This window comes from Bos javanicus, chromosome 29 (genome assembly GCF_032452875.1).
Source record: "Bos javanicus breed banteng chromosome 29, ARS-OSU_banteng_1.0, whole genome shotgun sequence".
In the NCBI taxonomy this organism is placed as follows: Eukaryota; Metazoa; Chordata; class Mammalia; order Artiodactyla; family Bovidae; genus Bos; species Bos javanicus.
In genome coordinates, this window is record NC_083896.1 from 7,550,769 (window position 1) to 7,569,905 (window position 19,137).

Sequence of the window (19,137 nt, forward strand, 5' to 3'; positions counted from 1 at the left end):
TCTCGCAATTATGCAACAAGTCTGTTGCCTACAGGTAAAGGTTTTCAAAGAAATTAATAAAGAAATTCAACAAGGCACAATAATTCCTGTTTATTCCTATTTACTCAGGTTCTAAGTGACTAGAATTATGAAAGTTCAAATTATGGTAATGTGTCTGCATACTTTTATAAAGATACACATACGATGGCTTGATATGAAAAATTTATTTTTTAAAGCAACTCTAAGCATGGCCACATTGTAGTAAAAAGGTATAATGAAACAGGACAGGTATGAGACACTATTCAGTCTATATCTTGTTGTTCAGTCGCTTATTCATGTCCAACTCTTTGCAACCCCATGCCAGGCTTCCATGTCCTTCACCATCTCCTGGAGCTTGCTCAAACTCATGTCCATTGAGTCAGTGATGCCATCCAACCATCTTGAGTCACAGAATATGAGTCAGGGCTTGTGGTCCTGTCCATCAGGAATGGCCCTGCTGCAGTTTCAGGTAGCTGTCAGCTGTCTAGAGGATTTCAGGACTATCACCTCCAGCTTTCTGAATCAGTTTCACAAAGAACAGGGATCTTTGTCCTGAACCAAAGAAATAGAACACATTTGGTATGTGGTTCTAGAAGCAGAAGCTAGAATTGGTCCTGACTTAGTGACGGTTGAAGCAAAAACTTGTTCATTAGATTTTAGACTCGATATTTCCTCTTATCGAGTTAATGATATTTCAACGTATCATTAACCTTCTTGGTCCTCCTTCTGATTCTCTTAATTTTTCCTTTGTGAACTCCTGTTCTTCAGCTTAGCCCTTACACTTTGGTAATTGTCAGGCTGTCTTCAGCCTCTTCCCTCCACTTCCTCTATGTTCTATGGGCTTGCTTTGGGTGATCTCTACCACCATGTCAACTCTTACTTATTTGGTGAGAATTAATAAAAACTGCATTCAGTCAATACCTAAAGTAGTCTGAATACCCTGCAGGTATTCTCATTGCCTGTCTATACCTGAGTAGAGGAGATGCCCAATAAATATCTGTATTAACCTGAATGACTGAATGACCCCTTCCTTGAGTCCTACAGCAATATATCCAGCTTATCATTAGATACCCTCATTCTGATATCCCACAGGTACTTGAAATAAATGTCTCCATTTGTTTTTGTTGTTGTTGTTGTTTAGTTGCTAGGTTGTGTCTGACTCTTTTTTGACCCCATGGACTCTAGTGCGCTGGGCTCCTCTGTCCTTGGAATTTCCCAGGCAAGAATACTGGAGGGGGTTGTCTTTTCCTTCTCCAGGGGATCTTTCCGACGCAGGACTGAGCCCTCATCTCCTGCAAGGGCAGGTAGATTCTTTACTGCTGAGCGACCAGGGAAGCCTCCATTTGTCTTTACTTTCTTCCAGAAACACCTACTCTACCATCACTTCCTCTTACTGGCTACAACACTATACCATGTTGAATAAATATGTATAGTTTTGTGGCTAAAGAAGTATTGTGCTTTTTATTTATGGACAACTATTTATTCAGAATATCTCCTTAAGTCTGCCTACAAGTAAAGGAGTGTGCTACAGTGGAAAGAAGGGGGCACTGGAACTCAGACACACTTTGGGAATCAGCCAAATTCTCTAGCTCAGTCACTCAAGTTGTATGACACTCGGCATGATCCTTAATCTCTCTGCTCTAAACACTTTTTCATTTCTAAACTAAAGTGAGTAATACCTACCTTATAGCGCAGCTGTAGGGATTAGACAGTGAGCACATGCATGTAGTGTCTACACACAGAAGACATTCAATAACTGATAACTGTTATCATAAAAAGCAATTATACCTGTGCATTTTGCCTCTCTCCATTTCCTCACTTTTAATTCAATTTCTCTGTTCTTCTTAGTTTACTACTAATACTTGTCAGTATTCTGTATTCCAAATTGTTGAGAAGACTTGTTAAAATCATAAAAATCAGGAAGAAAAAAATATATTAGACATTAAAAGCCTAAAGCACCTAATAGCAGTGTGAATTTGCATTTCAATCATTCTTTCCCTCTAAACCCAACCCTAACTAGGTCTTGGAACAAGTCAACACCCAGGAGAGGCAAGTCTTAGAACTACTTTTGAGATTGCAGGTTTAGGTAGAAATTCTAGAGGAGAGGGTTATTGTAGGAAATCTATGATCAGGCAAAAAGCATATGTTTTTCAAAGTATGGAAATGTACTAAATAAGAAAGCAATTAAAATATTAAGAACAAATGATGAGATAACTAAGAAATGTATTAAAATGAAGTTACCTTGAGATACTTCAACCTTTTACAACTGAAAGATGTAATAGACAAAAATTAAGCATGGTCATAAGAGATGTAATCACTTTGAGTGTATATCAAAGTTCTTCTGAGTAGAGAAAACATAATTTTTAATGTTTATCTCATAAACTTAAGCCATAAATTTAACCAGAAAAAATGATTGCTTAAATTTTAAATGTTAATATTATATATGCTACATTCTTAGAACATAATCTAATTTTTTAAAAAAGAAAATAAATTAAATATAACTAGTTGAAATAAGAAAGATCTTTCTGTGTTGTTGGGTGTTGTCATTATAGACATGCTCTAAAAAAGCTGTGACCAAGGCCCAGAAGAAGGACGGCAAGAAGCGCAAGCACAGCCACAAGGAGAGCTACTCCTCGTACATGTACAAGGTGCTGAAGCAAGTCCATCCGGACACTGGCATCTTGTCCAAGGCCACGGGCATCATGAACTCCTTCGTCAACGACATTTTCCAGCGCATCGCTGGCAAGGCATCCTGCCTGGCACATTACAACAAGCGCTCGACTATCACATCCAGGGAGATCCAGACCGCCCTGTGCTTGCTGCTACCTGCGGAGCTGGCCAAACATGCCGTGTCTGAGGGCACTAAGGCTGTCACCAAGTATACCAGCTCCAAGTAAATATAATACGCCTAGCCGCTGTTAACAGAGAAGGCAATGGCACCCCACTCTAGTACTCTTGCCTGGAAAATCCCATGGACGGAGGGCCTGGTGGGCTGTAGTCCATGGGGTCGCTAAGAGTCAGACATGACTGAGCGACTTCACTTTCACTTTCCACTTTCATGCATTGGAGAAGGAAATGGCAACCCACTCCAGTGTTCTTGCCTGGAGAATCCCAGGGACAGGGGAGCCTGGTGGGCTGCCGTCTATGGGGTCGCACAGAGTCGGACACGACTGAGGCGACTTAGCAGCAGCAGTTGAAATAAGAAATGGAATCAACTAGATATTAAACCTTAGTTATAAACTTTTTAAATTACAAAGAAAAACAAGTATGTCATGTGATAACTTGTGGAATACAGTTAAAACTTGTTTCAAAAAAAAAAACCTGAGCCTAATACACCTTTATTATTAAAGGAAAAGACTAAGAGTGAGGTGCTAAGTTCTCATATTAACAAATTAAAAGAAAAGCAAAACAAACTCAATAAAGTAGAAATAAAAAATTATTCCAAATAAAAGATGAAATTGGTTAAAAAATAAACACACAAAATACCCAAAATTGGTTACTTGAAAGTAATATCCCAAATTTAATTTCACTGAATGCTCCACTGAATTAAAAAAATAGTAGAGGGGGTAGCAAAAGCATACAATTTTGAAAGTGAGTAAAAAATTTTAAAACAAATAAAGCAATCATAATATTTATACAGAGTGGGAGCTGAGAAAAACATGAAAAAGAAGACTAGGAAGAAAACTTGCTTTAAAATCAATCAGTGAAACAAAATATTCTAGTATTTAATGAACTGAATATATTCATATTTGGTGTTTAATTTGGAGGGAAAATAAGGTTTATTTTATAAACAGCACTATCATCATTGCCTTAAATAAAAATATGATACCATATACAAAAGCAGACCTTCAGATCAGATCAGATCAATCACTCAGTCCTGTCCGACTCTTTTCGACCCCATGAATCGCAGCACCCCAGGCCTCCCTGTCCATCACCAACTCCCGGAGTTCACTCAGACTCATGTCCATCGAGTCAGTGATGCCATCCAGCCATCTCATCCTCTGTCGTCCCCTTATCCTCCCGCCCCCAATCCCTCCCAGCATCAGAGTCTTTCCCAATGAGTCAACACTTTGCATGAGGTGGCCAAAGTACTGGAGTTTCAGCTTCAGCATCATTACTTCCAAAGAAATCCCAGGGCTGATCTCCTTCAGAATGGACTGGATGGATCTCCTTGCAGTCCAAGGGACTCTCAAGAGTCTTCTCCAACACCACAGTTCAAAAGCATCAATTCTTAGGCGCTCAGCCTTCTTCACAGTCCAACTCTCACATCCATACATGACCACAGGAAAAACCATAGCCTTGACTAGATGAACCTTTGTTGGCAAAGTAATGTTTCTGCTTTTGAATATGCTATCTAGGTTGGTCATAACTTTCCTTCCAAGGAATAAGCGTCTTTTAATTTCATGGCTGCAGTCACCATCTGCAGTGATTTTGGAGCCCAGAAAGATAAAGTCTGCCACTGTTTCCACTGTTTCCCCATCTATTTCCCATGAAGTGGTGGGACCAGGTGCCATGATCTTCATTTTCTGAATGTTGAGCTTTAAGCCAACTTTTTCACTCTCCACTTTCACTTTCATTAAGAGGCTTTTGAGTTCCTCTTCACTTTCTGCCATAAGGGTGGTATCATCTGCATATCTGAGGTTCTTGATATTTCTCCCGGCAATCTTGATTCCAGCTTGTGTTTCTTCCAGTCCAGTGTTTCTCATGATGTACTCTGCATATAAGTTAAATAAACAGGGTGACAATATACAGCCTTGACAAACTCCTTTTCCTCTTTGGAACCATTCTGTTGTTCCATGCCCAGTTCTAACTGTTGCTTCCTGACCTGCATACAAATTTCTCAAGAGGCAGATCAGGTGTTCTGGCATTCCCATCTCTTTCAGAATTTTCCACAGTTTATTGTGATCCACTCAGTCAAAGACTTTGGCATAGTCAATAATGCAGAAATAGATGTTTTTTTGGAACTCTCTTGCTTTTTCCATGGTGCTTCCAAAATACTAATTTAAAATTAAATGGCAATAATTTAAAATATTTCAATTTGAAACAACTTAAAATATCAAAATTTAAAACAACTTAAAGCATTTAAAACAACCCAGGAAAGATAATTTTAAGGAAAGGATATGGTTGTCACTTTCCTATGGAAATAAAAGGAGCTACAGAAAGTATGTGTATTCAAAATTTCTTATTGTGATATTGTTTGCACTGGCAAAAAATAATGCTAAATACCTAGAAACAACACAAATGTCCATTTAACAATAGTTAAATAGATTTGCTACATACCTTAGTATTCAATGCCTTAAGTATTGAACATTCTTTGGCATTGCCTTTCTTTGGGATTGGAATAAAAACTGACCTTTTCCAGTCCTGTGGCCACTGCTGAGTTTTACAAATTTGCTGGCATATTGAGTGTAGCACTTTAACAGTATCATCTTTTATGATTTGAAATAGCTCAACTGGAATTACATCACTTCCACTACCGTCACTGACTGGATGGACATGAGTTTGAGCAAGCTTTGGAAATTGGTGATGGACAGGGAAGTTTGGTGTGCTACAGTCCATGGGGTTGCAAAGAATCAGACATGACTGAGCGACTGAACTGAACTGAAGTACTGGTTAAAAACAAAATTCAATTGATTAAATTTGAAGACATGTTTGGTGTTATTCAAGGATGTGTATGTGTGCTTAGTCACTCAGTCATGTCTAACTCTTTGTGACCCCACAGACTGTAGCCTGCCAGGCTCCTCTGTCAATGGGATTCTCCAGGCAAGAATACTGGAGTGGGTTGCTGTGCCCTCCTCCAGGGGATCTTCCCAACCCAGGGACTGAACCCAGGTCTTCCACAATGCAGGCAGATTCTCTCCCCGCTGAGCGACCAGAGAAGTCCATAAATCTAATAAACAGAAGAGAGCTCTGATAAGTGCCACAAAATGGAAGGCTTTTATAGAAAAGAGGGTGGGGGCAAGGAGTTCAGTTCGGTTCAGTCACTCAGTTATCCGACTCTTTGCGACCCCATGGACTGCAGTACACCAGGCTTCCCTGTCCATCACCACCTCCTGGAGCTTGCTCAAACTCATGTTCATCAAGTCTGTGATGCCATTCAACCATCTCATCCTCTGTCATCCCCTTCTCTTCCCGCCTTCAATCTTTCCCAGCATCAGGGTCTTTTCAAATGAGTCAGTCCTTCACATCAGGTCGCCAAAGTATTTGAGCATCAGTTTCAGCATCAGTCCTTCCAAGGAACATTCAGGACTGATTACCTTTAGGATGGACTGGTTGGATCTCCTTGCAGACCAAGGGACTCTCAAGAGTCTTCTCCAACACCACAATTCAAAAGCATCTATTCTTCGGCACTCAGCCTTTTTTATAGTCCAATTCTCACATCCATACATGACTAGTTGAAAAACCATAGCTTTGACTAGATGGACCTTTGTTGGCAAAGTAATGTTTCTGCTTTTTAATACGCTGTCTAGGTTGGTCATAGCTTTTCTTCCAAGGAACAAGTGTCTTTTAATTTCATGGCTGCAGTCACCATCTGCAGTGATTTTTGAGCCCCCCCAAAATAAGTCATCAGCAATAAATAATATATAAATATATAAAAGGTTCCCTCTTCTTCCTCTGTAGTAGACTGGAGAAGGCCCAGAATACCTCATTGGTTCTAACCGGAAAATTCCAAACTGCTTGATTAAGGTTTTATTTGGGAGTAAGGTCAACATCTGCTGGATCATGAAAAAAGCAAGAGAGTTCCAGAAAAACATCTATTTCTGCTTTATTGACTATGCCAAAGCTTTTGACTGTGTGGATCACAATAAACTGTGGAAAATTCTGAAAGAGATGGGCATACCAGACCACCTGACCTGCCTCTTGTGAAACCTATATGCAGGTCAGGAAGCAACAGTTAGAACTGGACATGGTACAACAGACTGGTTCCAAATCGGAAAAGGAGTACATCAAGGCTGTATACTGTCACCCTGCTTATTTAACTTATATGCAGAGTACATCATGAGAAACGCTGGGCTGGAAGAAGCACAAGCTGGAATTAAGATTGCTGGGAGAAATATCAAGAACCTCAGATATGCAGATGATACCACCCTTATGGCAGAAAGTGAAGAGGAACTCAAAAGCCTCCTGATGAAAGTGAAAGAAGAGAGTGAAAAAGTTGGCTTAAAGCTCAACATTCAGAAAATGAAGATCATGGCATCTGGTCCCATCACTTCATGGGAAATAGATGGGGAAACAGTGGAAACAGTGGCAGACTTTATTTTTCTGGGCTCCAAAATGGTAATGCAGATGGTAACTGCAGCTGTGAAATTAAAAGACACTTACTCCTTGGAAGAAAAGTTATGACCAACCTAGATAGCATATTCAAAAGCAGAGACATTACTTTGCCAACAAAGTTCTGTCTAGTCAAGGCTATGGTTTTTCCAGTGGTCATGTATGGATGTGAGAGTTGGACTGTAAAGAAAGCTGAGCGCCAAAGAATTGATGCTTTTGATCTGTGGTGTTGGAGAAGACTCTTGAGAGTCCCTTGGACTGCAAGGAGATCCAACCAGTCCATACTAAAGGAAATCAGTCCTGAATGTTCCTTGGAAGGACTGATGCTGAAACTGAAGCTCCAATACTTTGGCCACCTCATGCAAAGTGTTGACTCATTGGAAAAGACTCTGATGCTGGGAGGGATTAGGGGCAGGAGGAGAATGGGACAACAGAGGATGAGATGGCTGGATGGCATCACCAACTCGATGGACGAGTTTGGGTGAGCTCTGGGAGTTGGTGATGGACAGGGAGGCCTGGCGTGCTGCAATTCATGGGGTTGCAAAGAGTCAGATATGACTGAGCGACTGAGCTGAACTGAACTGAAGGTCAAAACTGCAGTTAGGTATTAAATCTAGGTTTGGTACCGTGGATTTTTAGCACATGTGAGGCCGTTTGGGATCTGTGGACCATGTTTAGCAGTGTGTGTGTGTGCGCGTGCGCACAGTGGGTCATGTCTGACTCTTAGCAATCCCATGAACTATAGCCTGCCAACTTTTCCAGGCAGGAACACTGGAGGGGGTTGCCATTTTCTTCTCTAGGGGATCTTACTGACCCAGGGATCAAATCCACATCTTTTGCGTCTCCTGCACTGGCAGGCAGATTCTTTACCATTGTGCCACCTGGAAAGTACCATGCAGCTATTTTCCTTAAAATGAATTCAATTTCTTGCTGTGAAGAGATCTCTCTAATGTATTTTTAAGAATGAAAGAACTTCATTAAGAATGAAATGAGGTTGAAGAGAATGAAAGAAAGAATGAAAAGTAGTTGACAGCATTGTTCTAAGCATTTCACCTTTTAACTCAGTCAGAACTTCACTACATCCCTATGAGGGAGGGCCTATTATTAATCCCAGTTTTGCTAACAAGGAAACTGAGTCAGAGAATATAAATAGCTTTTCTGAACATAGTAAGAAGTGATATTAAGATTCAAATCATGGCATTCTGTATCTAGAATCTGTACCCTTGAACATATGTGCCCTGTTTCTTATTCATATTTGTAAGTGACTGGGTAATTTTAGCAGAAAATTTGGAAGTGTTCACACCAGGGAGGGAACAAAAGTTGCCTTTCTTGGCAGAGTATAGATGGAAATGGGAAAAATCTGTAGCAAATGGCAAAATATATTTAATGTAATTTATTGAGTTTTACATCTCATATAACAAAAACACAAATATGATTAAGAAGGGATTTTAAAAAAAAGAAGGAATAGGAACAAATGAAAATGACGATAAATTTGAGAGCTTTTTGGCTCAAGTTGTTACATTAACTAAATCTGAACTAATTTATTTAAATATTTAACTATTTTTAAATTCTAAGAAGTACTAAGTATTAGTTTAAAAAATGAGAGAAATGCATAAATCAGTTTGATCTTGTCAATTAAACAAGTAAAAAGTAAGGATAATCTCAGCTTATTTTCAACCTATCAAAATGAAATATTTTAAACATTCCCGTATCATTACCTGGGTAAATAATGTAATTCTTGGTAAAGGAATGCACTTTCTCAATGTGAATAAACTGATAGTCTTGACCTTTAAATCAGCCACCCTGTGCTGGTTTGGCTATCTTCATGCCAAGACTCTCTACAGCTTGCTATTTTAGAATTTACCTTGACTTCATGTTTCCCTTTTGGCAATAACCTAGGGAAAGAAGGGGAGTCAAACTGAACTGCAAAACTTTGGAAATAAAGTGCCAAGAGGAGAAGGGGGGTGACAGAGGATGAGATGGTTGGATGCCATCACTGACTCAACGAACATGAGTTTGAGCAAACTTAGGGAGATGGTGATGGACAGGGAGGCCTGGCGTGCTGCAGTCCATGCGGTCGCAGAGGTCAGACGCGACTGAGCGACAGAACAGCAAGACATGGTCCTCTTGTCCTCCGTGTGCTTACCCCCTGACCTGCTGATAGCATATGAAATAGTTCCAGGTCAGTGTCTACAACTTCGAAGCTAATCCACACAGGTATATAAACTCAAAATTTTAGATATTGCTGGGGCTGCAAAGTTGGTCCCTTACAAGCTGAATATCTCTGAAAGTGAACAGCATGAGATGAGAAATATAAACATTTATCGGGTGACATATTTGCCCCGTGAAAATTTGAGACTGATCTAAAGGTCAAGACTATCAGTTTCTCCAAGTTGAGAAACTGCATTCATTTCCCAAGAATCACATTACTAACCCTGGTGATGATATGGGGTTGTTTAAAATACTTCATTTTAATACGTTGAAAGGGCTTCCCTCATAGCTCAGCTGGTAAAGAATCCCCTGTAATGTGGGAGACCTGGGTTCGATCCCTGTGTTGGGAAGGTCCCCTGGAGAAGGGAAAGGCTACCCACTCCAGTATTCTTGCCTGCAGAATTCCATGGACTGTATAGTCCATGGGCCCTCAAAGAGTCGGACATGACTGAATGACTTTCACCAAAATAAGCTGAAAATAAGCTGACATCATAAACCTGATTGTCAAAGTTGTAGAGTAAGTGGTTTCAATCAACATTTAATAAATATTTATTGAGCATCTATTATGTCCTGGTGACACAGTGGTGAACAAGACAGACGAGGCCCAAACCTCATGGAGCTTCTGTTCCGGTGAGGCAGATACACAATAAACAAGAAAGTGTAATAAATATAGGCATTTATCATTGTAGAAACAGCAATAAAATGAAGAGCTAGAGAAGACCACTTCAGATAGCATGATTAGAGGATCCCTTCCTGCAGGGATAAAATATTTATCAGTGAGAATTTCATACAGTGAGAATGACAGGTCGTGGGGAAAGCTGACTAAATTATTTCAGGCAGAGAGGATGATAAAGCACAAAGGTAATCGAGACAGAAAATCTAGAAGGTTTGAGGATTAACAGAAGGCAGAGTTTCCTGACACAATTAGGGGGATGAAGGAATAAGTTGGGCATATTGTACAGGATCTTATAGAATTTTATTCGAAGATGACGAAAGTAACCTATTGTGAAGTATTCCACTTGTCAACATTGGGAGTACCTTGATATGGTTTACATTTCAATAAAAAAAAGTGGTTCAAGTAAAACAAACTTTGTATGATAAATTGGCAGATCAGCTTGGGTGGGGGCCCTGGGGGGGAGGATGAGTCAAGGACGACACTTAAGTTCCTGGCTTTCATAAATTCAAGAAACAGTGGATGAAACTAGAAGGTAAATTTGATTGACCAGGAAGAAATGATAGCCTATTGGCCCAGAGTGGTGTTGGCGGGAAAGGAGGAAAGTGGAGACATTCACTATTTATTGGGTCTCTAGGGTTGCTCTCCCTTTGTGTGACCTATAGCAGCCATCCCCAGGGCTGGGTTTCGTGGAAGACAATCTTTCCATGCCCACTCCAGTGTTCTTGCCTAGAGAATCTCAGGGACGGGGGAGCCTGGTGGGCTGTTGCACAGAGTCGGACACGACTGAAGTGACTTAGCAGCAGCAATCTTTCCAGGTGGGGGCGTTGGGTGGTGTGGATATGTATGTGCTGGTGTTGGGGGTGGTTTCAGGATGATTCAAGCACATTATACTTATTGTGTGCTTTATTTCTATTATTATTAATTGTGATGGATGATGAAACAATTATACAGCTCACCATAGTGCAGAACCAGTGGGAGCCCTGAGCTTGTTTTCTTGAGCTCAGGTGGTTATGTGAGCTATGGGGAGCAGTTGTAAACACAGAGGAGGTGCAGCTTGCTCATCTGCCATTCACTTCCTGCTGTGTGTGCTGGTCTGTGGCCTGCGGGTTGTGGACCCCTGACCTACAGGATAATCCTGGTGTATCAGTAAAAAGTAAAGCTTCTCAAAATTCTCATTTCAAAAACACGGTTTATTTAACAGAAGGAAATAGTGAACTGAGAACAGGATCAACAGTAGAGACTACCTCAGCGATTCTTAGTTTCACAGCTGCATCAGCATGCATCTGCTGTAGAACTTTTCTTTCTCTTAATTTTGTATCTGACTCTCACCCAAGCAGGCAAAGCTTCACGTGTTTAATTTCATTCTAACACTCTAACTTAAAAATGGAGGCTTTTCATTGGTTATCAGATCTATACTCACTGGCAGTTTGACCACAGAAAAGTCACTTATCCTTTCTAAGTCCCATTTTTCTTATCTCTAAAATGGGAGTAATACTATCTGGGAGATTACTATCATATTGACACAATATGTGAATGTACTGTGCAAATAATGATGAACTATTCAAATAGAAAACATAATTGTTATTTTTCTACCTTCACCAGCTTAGATCAGATCAGATCAGTCACTCAGTTGTGTCCGACTCTTTTCGACCCCATGAATCGCAGCACACCAGGCCTCCCTGTCCATCACCAACTCCTGGAGTTCACTAAGACTCACGTCCATTGAGTCAGTGATGCCATCCAGCCATCTCATCCTCTGTCATCCCCTTCTCCTCCTGCCCCCAATCCCTCCCAGCATCAGAGTCTTTCCCAATGAGTCAATTCTTCGCATGAGGTGGCCAAAGTACTGGAGTTTCAGCTTTAGCATCATTCCTTCCAAAGAAATCCCAGGGCTGATCTCCTTCAGAATGGACTTGTTGGATCTCCTTGCAGTCCAAGGGACTCTCAAGAGTCTTCTCCAACACCACAGTTCAAAAGCATCAATTCTTCGGCACTCAGCCTTCTTCACAGTCCAACTCTCACATCCATACATGACCACAGGAAAAACCATAGCCTTGACTAGACAGACCTTTGTTGGCAAAGTAATGTCTCTGCTTTTCAATATGCTATCTAGGTTGGTCATAACTTTCCTTCCAAGGAGTAAGCGTCTTTTAATTTCATGGCTGCAGTCACCATCTGTAGTGATTTTGGAGCCCAGAAAAATAAAGTCTGCCACTGTTTCCACTGTTTCCCCATCTATTTCCCATGAAGTGGTGGGACCGGATGCCATGATCTTCGTTTTCTGAATGTTGAGCTTTAAGCCAACTTTTTCACTCTCCACTTTCACTTTCATCAAGAGGCTTTTGAGTTCCTCTTCACTTTCACCAGCTCACATTGCATCAAATTCAAGGTAACTTCCTTCTTTTCTGTATCTTAACTAAGTAAACCTCCAATATTCCTACCCCTGGAAAAAGACACTGGAATGTGCTTGAGTGGATTTTTTCCATGGTTGGAATTGTGTCCGTGGTCACATAACCACATCTCTGCTTGCCCCTATTCACCTCATGACCAAGGGCACACACTTTTCAGTAGTTGACAGTGAGAGAATCTCAGAATGTAAAATTATTCTGGTGAAGAAGTTCTCAGAATGTGGTCCAAGGAGCCAGGGGATTCATGAGACTCCTTCATGGGTTGACAGGTTATTCCTTTTTCAAGTATTAAGTCTGTATAATACTGTATTTTCTTCACATACTGCAACCGAAACAATGTATCATAACAAATGGAGTAGAGGAACAGATAATACAGCATCCATCAATTAAGCCAGGCAATAGAGTTTGCAAAACTGTAAAACAATGTAACTCTTCTGATTTTTTTCATGCTATATTTTAGAGTGCCACTTTCATTTTATTATTATTAAATGAGTAAGTCAATTGTTAATTTTTTTTTTTTTTTACTTTCGTCCTAATGGAGTTAACACTGCCAGATATAATCCATATAAAGCTCTTTGGAGTCCTCATAATCTTTAAGAATGTAAAGGGATGCCAAGAACAAAAAGTCTGTGAAATATTGGCAGAGTGCAATCAACCAGCCTATGCAGCATTATTAAGCAACCCTGTGATCTTTCCCGGATAAGCTCTCATCAGTTGAGTTTTCATGCACAGAAAGCTAATCCTTCTGCCTTCTGTAAAGGTGTAAAACCTTCTGCCTTTCTTCTTGCTTATCTTCCTCCCTTCCTTTCTTTCATTAATTTTATTGAGAGGATGAATGAGTTGGCTAAGTGACAAAATCTTGAGATGCAAAATAATAGTCCATAGAGTCCATATAGAGCATGGACTCTAGTGGAAAAGGCAGTCAGTAAAATGATGATAGTGAACTGTGAACACAGGAACATAAGGTCACAGAAGAGAGAGTTTTGACATCTGCCTAGGAGATCAGAAGGAGAAAAGCAGAGTATGGCACTTGGGGCATCACAAGATCTGAACAAATAATTCAGCTCTCTTTTTACTCTTGTGGCTCAACCTCTTATTTTAAACAGAAGTGGCCCACTGTAGCCACCAAGGTGGTACCTTAGTCCTATTTCTCTTCAAGAGAGAAGGTGTCACAGGAGTGCAGTTTGCTGACAGACTCCGGTTGCAGTGACTTCAGGAACCACCTCAGTTTTCCAGTCCAGGACAATGGCAAGTGCACCATGAACTGACCATCGGCCTGGGCATTTTTCCCAAGACAAGCTCTTGCATGGGTGTCATCGCACAAGAGTTCCCTATTGGACCGGCTGACACTATCTCAGAGTAGTATTCCCAAGTCTCTTTCTCTCAGATTGATCCTCCTTCATTTTCACAGAGGTCAGAACTACACTGGAGTCTGAGACTTTGCCTTCCTATTCCTTTTCCCTTTCTAAGTTCTTTTGCAGGCAATCAGTTCAGTGCAGTTCAGTCACTCAGTCGTGTCTGACTCTTTGCAACCCCATGAATCGCAGCATGCCAGGCCTCCCTGTCCATCACCAGCTCCTGGAGATCACTCAAACTCATGTCCATCAAGTCGGTGATGCCACCAGCCATCTCTTCCTCTGTCCCCTTCTCCTCCTGCCCCCAATCCCTCCCAGCATCAGGGTTTTTTCCAATGAGTCAACTCTTCACATCAGGTGGCCAAAGTATTGGAGTTTCAGCTTTAGCATCATTCCTTCCAAAGAATACCCAGGACTGATCTCCTTTAGAATGTACTGGTTGGATCTCCTTGCAGTCCAAGGGACTCTCAAGAGTCTTCTCCAACACCACAGTTCAAAAGCATCAATTCTTCGGCGCTCAGCTTTCTTTACAGTCCAGCTCTCACATCCATACATGACCAGTGGAAAAACCATAGCCTTGACTAGACGAACCTTTGTTGGCAAAGAAATGTCTCTACTTTTGAATATGCTATCTAGGTTGGTCATAACTTTCCTTCCAAGGAGTAAGCGTCTTTTAATTTCATGGCTGCAATCACCATCTGCAGTGATTTTGGAGCCCCCCAAAATAAAGTCTGCCACTGTTTCCACTGTTTCCCCATCTATTTTCCATGAAGTGATGGGACCAGATGCCATGATCTTCGTTTTCTGAATGTTGAGCTTTAAGCCAACTTTTTCACTTTCCTCGTTCACTTTCATCAAGAGGCTTTTTAGTTCCTCTTCACTTTCTGCCATAAGGGTGATGTCATCTGCGTATCTGAGGTTATTGATATTTCTCCCAGCAATCTTGATTCCAGCTTGTGCTTCTTCCAGCCCAGCATTTCTCATGATGTACTCTGCATAGAAGTTAAATAAGCATGGTGACAATATTCAGCCTTGATGTACTCCTTTCCCTATTTGGAACCAGTCTGTTGTTCCATGCCCAGTTCTAACTGTTGCTTCCTGACCTGCATATAGGTTTCTCAAGAGGCAGGTCAGGTGGTCTGGTATTCCCATCTCTTTCAGAATTTTCCAGTTTATTGTGATCCACACAGTCAAAGGCTTTGGCGTAGTCAATAACGCAGAAATAGATGTTTTTCTGGAACTCTCTTGCTTTTTCAATGATCCAGCAGATGTTGGCAATTTGATCTCTGGTTCCTCTGTGTTTTCTAAAACCAGCTTGAAAATCTGAAAGTTCCCAGGCATCACCCCCTAATTAATTCTCTGAACCTCAGTTCTGTCTCTAGTTTCAGTGAAATTGAAATCATGTAATATCTTGCTCACACAATTGTGTAATAATTAGATGAGATGATATATGTGAATTACCTTGATAAAATGTATACTCCTAAATGGGCTTCCCTGGTGACTCAGAGAGTAAACAACCTGCCTGCAATGGCAGAGACCCAGTTCGATTCCTGGGTTGGGAAGATCCCCTGGAGAAGGAAATGGCAACCCAATCCAGTATTCTTGCCTGGAAAATCCCATGGATACAGAGGAGCCTGGCAGGCTACAGTCCATGGGGTCTCAACGAGTCAGACATGACTCAGTGACAAACACACTAAAGTCGTAAATAAATGAAATTATTATGGTTGCTACTCTGACTACCAATGCCAGATATGTAGAATGCCAAATGGTATTCTACATTGATATGTCATATTTTTTCTCTATTTCTTTGATCCTTCTTTGTTTCGATATGCATTTCTGAACAGTGACTTTCAAACTTATTCAAAAGGAATATGGGAATCAAGATGCTCTTTGCCAAATACATGAAATATAGCTATATTTATGCCCATGATACTATTCATTCATTCAAAAAATACGTGAGTACTATGTACCAGAATTATTGAGGGTGCTAGGATTGTAGCAGAGAAACAGGATTTGGAGTCTACTGTCTAATAAAGATAGTTTTCTAGTAGTAATATATACAGTAATAAATGTCAGTTATCTGTAGAATCTGTATTAACTGTCTTCTCAAAGCTAGATGAGGTAGTCATAGGTCTACACCAATTATGCACAAGTTGTAAATGAGAAAACTAAGGCACAAACAGAAGTCAGATAACTTCCTCAAGATCAAAATATTAATAGTTGGTGAGTAGCAGAACTATGCTTCAAACTTAGGCAGTGTGATACAAGTTCTTGTTCACCTCTAAGCTATCGCTGAGAATCTAAGTGATTCTCAAGCTGCAGCTATCTGAGGATCCTTTGAACGGGTTAAAACATAAGATAGTGGGGAACTGATTCAGTAGGTATGGCTGGGAGTCAAGAATCTACATTTCTAGCAAATTCCAAAGAGATGCATATGCATCTGGTCATTTTCATCCAGCAGTTTGAGAATTACTGCCAAGTAATGCTGTGCTGTGCTTAGTCACTCAGCCGTGTCCCACTCTCTGTGACCCCATGGTGACCCCATGGACCATAGCCTGCCAGGCTCCTCTGTCCATGGGATTCTCCAGGCCAGGATACTGGAGTAGATTGACATGCCTTCCTCCAGGGGATCTTCCCAACCCAGGGATCCAACCCAAGTCTCCTGCATTACAGATGGATTCTTTACCATCTGAGTTACAGGGAGGTCTGATAAGCAATGCTACTTCTTTATAAACCTAGTTAAAATGATCTGAGCCCAGTACCAAACTGTGGTTTGCTCATAAATTGACTTTTACTTCATATCCTTTGAAATATACGAAATTTTCAGGGATGCAACTTTTAGATAAATCAATAGGACTTTGTTCTGCTGGGAACTTGACCAAGAGTTTTCCAGCATGACATCTGATAAAGCAACTGTGACATTCATTCAAGATACTGTCATCTCTGGATCATTTCCCAATAGTAAAATACATCCACTAGACTAAGGGGTATTTGAGTTATAAACTCACTGAAATACTTTCTATTCTTAGAAAAAAGGTACCTGTCAATTTTACAATTCTACATAGAGACATAAAATGCAAGTATCTGAATATCTCATTTTATTCTCCAGTACATTCATACATGAGCATTTTAGGTAATGAAATACAGGTGTTTGTATTAAACTTTATCTAAAATATCTTTTCCTCAATATTTACACCTTTTGCCCTTACTTTCTGTGGTCGTATCAATGAGATTTTTTTCCCTCTGTTTTCATTTTAATTTTTTAAAATAACTTTTTGTCTTTCATATTATCGGTACTTTTCAAATAAGCTTATATATGAATTTCATTTCAAATTAGCAAAAGGTCTCTATAAAATATTTGTTATAAAAATAAAACTTTACATCTGATCAATTTGAGAATCACTAGTTTTTTTCCCTGCTAATGGAGAGAGGACTAGTTTGAGAATTATTAGATTAGTGGAAATAAACTAAATTGAAAGTCAAAGTACCTGAGGTTTATTCCTAAATCTTAGTAACTGGCAATGCGATGTTATTATTATCTCTGGATCTTCATTTCCAAATAGCAAAACAAATCCATTAGGTTAAGAAGTCTTCAAGATTCTTTCCTATTTATTCACTGACTAGAGATGTGTTTTCAACTTTTTTCACAATTGTTTGTGCTACTTTGCACGATCAAAGAAAATTTCAACTTGATTATTCAATTCATAACTGATGATCTAATATAAGTTTTAGTATTTTAACAACCAATGGCACATTTTCTCAGAGATTAGGAATGCTGTTTCTCTGTCAGTGTTATCTCTGAACAGTAAATGGGCTAGTTTAATTCATGCTGTCAGCTTTTCATCCTAAGAAAACGGCAATAAAACCTGGAAGAAGGGTGTTAGCCCCACCCATGCCTTTGCAGTTTGTGACTATATTAGAGAGCATTTTCATTTCTGAGCTTTCAACAGCAACACCTTCTGCCAAATTGAAACTAGCTTTCAGGCCTAGAAACCAAGATAAGGTTATTAAGTGAATTTACTTTAACACCTTAGGACACTTCCTTAGTTTTTTCAAGCCATTATCTAGGGAGACAAAGGTGTATAATCTGGACTTGCTTCCTTCAATCTGGTGGAAAAGGTGGACATAAAAATATTTATTTGAAACCAGTGTAATGAGGGCAAAATGAACGTGCCCTAGCAGGAACACAGGAAAGTCTGTCTTCTTCATCACCTGACGCCTAGAACACTCTGTGCAGGAAAGGAGCCCCGACTTCCAACAACAGACAGGAAAGACAGCAGCTCTCACAGAAAAGGGTGATAATTAAACTGAACAAGGAAGCATCTGGAAATCGTGCTACTTAATAATTACCAGCGATCAGACTGGCACTCTGAAACCTGATCACAAGACCGGCTTTCTCCCACCAGCTACCTTCCTCATCCAGGGCAAGTTACTTCCTCTCTCTGGGCTTGAACCTTTTCAGTTGTAAAACAAGAGCTTCAGTGCCTGTATGCGTTTGCCAGCGCGCGTGAGCACAACTAAATCCTATAAAATTAACAGGAGGACAAAAAAACAAAACACTAGTACACAAAAACTGCAAGTTTGCACTACAACTGAATTCTCCTGTAGACAACAGGCCAAGAACATTAACGGGAAACCGACAAAATCCAGCAAAAAAAAAAAAAAAAAAAAGGCAGAGAAAGTTTTGGGAAAAGGAAGGAAGAGCAGTTTTCAAACAGCTGGGGGGTGGGTGGGAGTGTGCTGGTGGTCGCAGGTAAAGAAAGTAGTTATGAGGGGAAAAAAAGTTAACTGAGTGAGGACTAAGTGGGGACGACGAGCAAGTAAGGAAAGCTGCCCTAGTTAGACCGCGTGCTCTGGACCTCTTTCCCAGCTTGGATGCCGCCAGCCCTTCACCGCCGCCTCAGCACCTGGCTCCCGCTTCTCTCTGACTTTCGGTCTCCCCTCGCCCGCAGGCCCGACTCTGTACGGCCCCCGGCCTTTTATTTTTCTTTTTTATTCTCAGTCTCCCTCCCTCCGTTACCCCTCCAGGAGCGAAGGAGCGCGTCCTGGGCGCCCACGGAGCGGCGGTGACTCTCCCGCCCCCGAAGAGCTGGCCTCCTGCGATCGAACCCCAGAGCCGGCGGCCCCCGGGTGACCCGCGCGCCCCGAGCCCCACCTGAGGGGCGGAGCGACTCCCGGGCGCGACCCTTAGCCCCGC

At 40.8% G+C, this 19,137-nt stretch overlaps 1 protein-coding gene across 1 annotated transcript; it reads left to right on the top strand.

The window, feature by feature from the left end:
- The first annotated feature begins 466 nt into the window (after positions 1-466).
- Positions 467-19,099, top strand: LOC133240927 (histone H2B type 1-C/E/F/G/I-like). The gene is made up of 3 exons (XM_061405912.1): positions 467-487; positions 2,571-2,896; positions 18,943-19,099. Exons 1-3 carry the CDS (start codon positions 467-469, stop codon positions 19,097-19,099), a joined length of 504 nt encoding a protein of 167 aa, XP_061261896.1.
- The last annotated feature ends 38 nt before the right edge of the window (positions 19,100-19,137 follow it).

Excerpts from the sequence above, each read along its gene's own strand:
- LOC133240927 (XM_061405912.1), top strand. The coding sequence starts at position 467 with ATGGCCCTGCTGCAGTTTCAG. Across the intron at positions 488-2,570 it reads TGGCCCTGCTGCAGTTTCAG|ACATGCTCTAAAAAAGCTGT; the intron begins GTAGCTGTCAGC and ends TTGTCATTATAG. Across the intron at positions 2,897-18,942 it reads GGCACTAAGGCTGTCACCAA|TCTCCCTCCCTCCGTTACCC; the intron begins GTATACCAGCTC and ends TTTTATTCTCAG.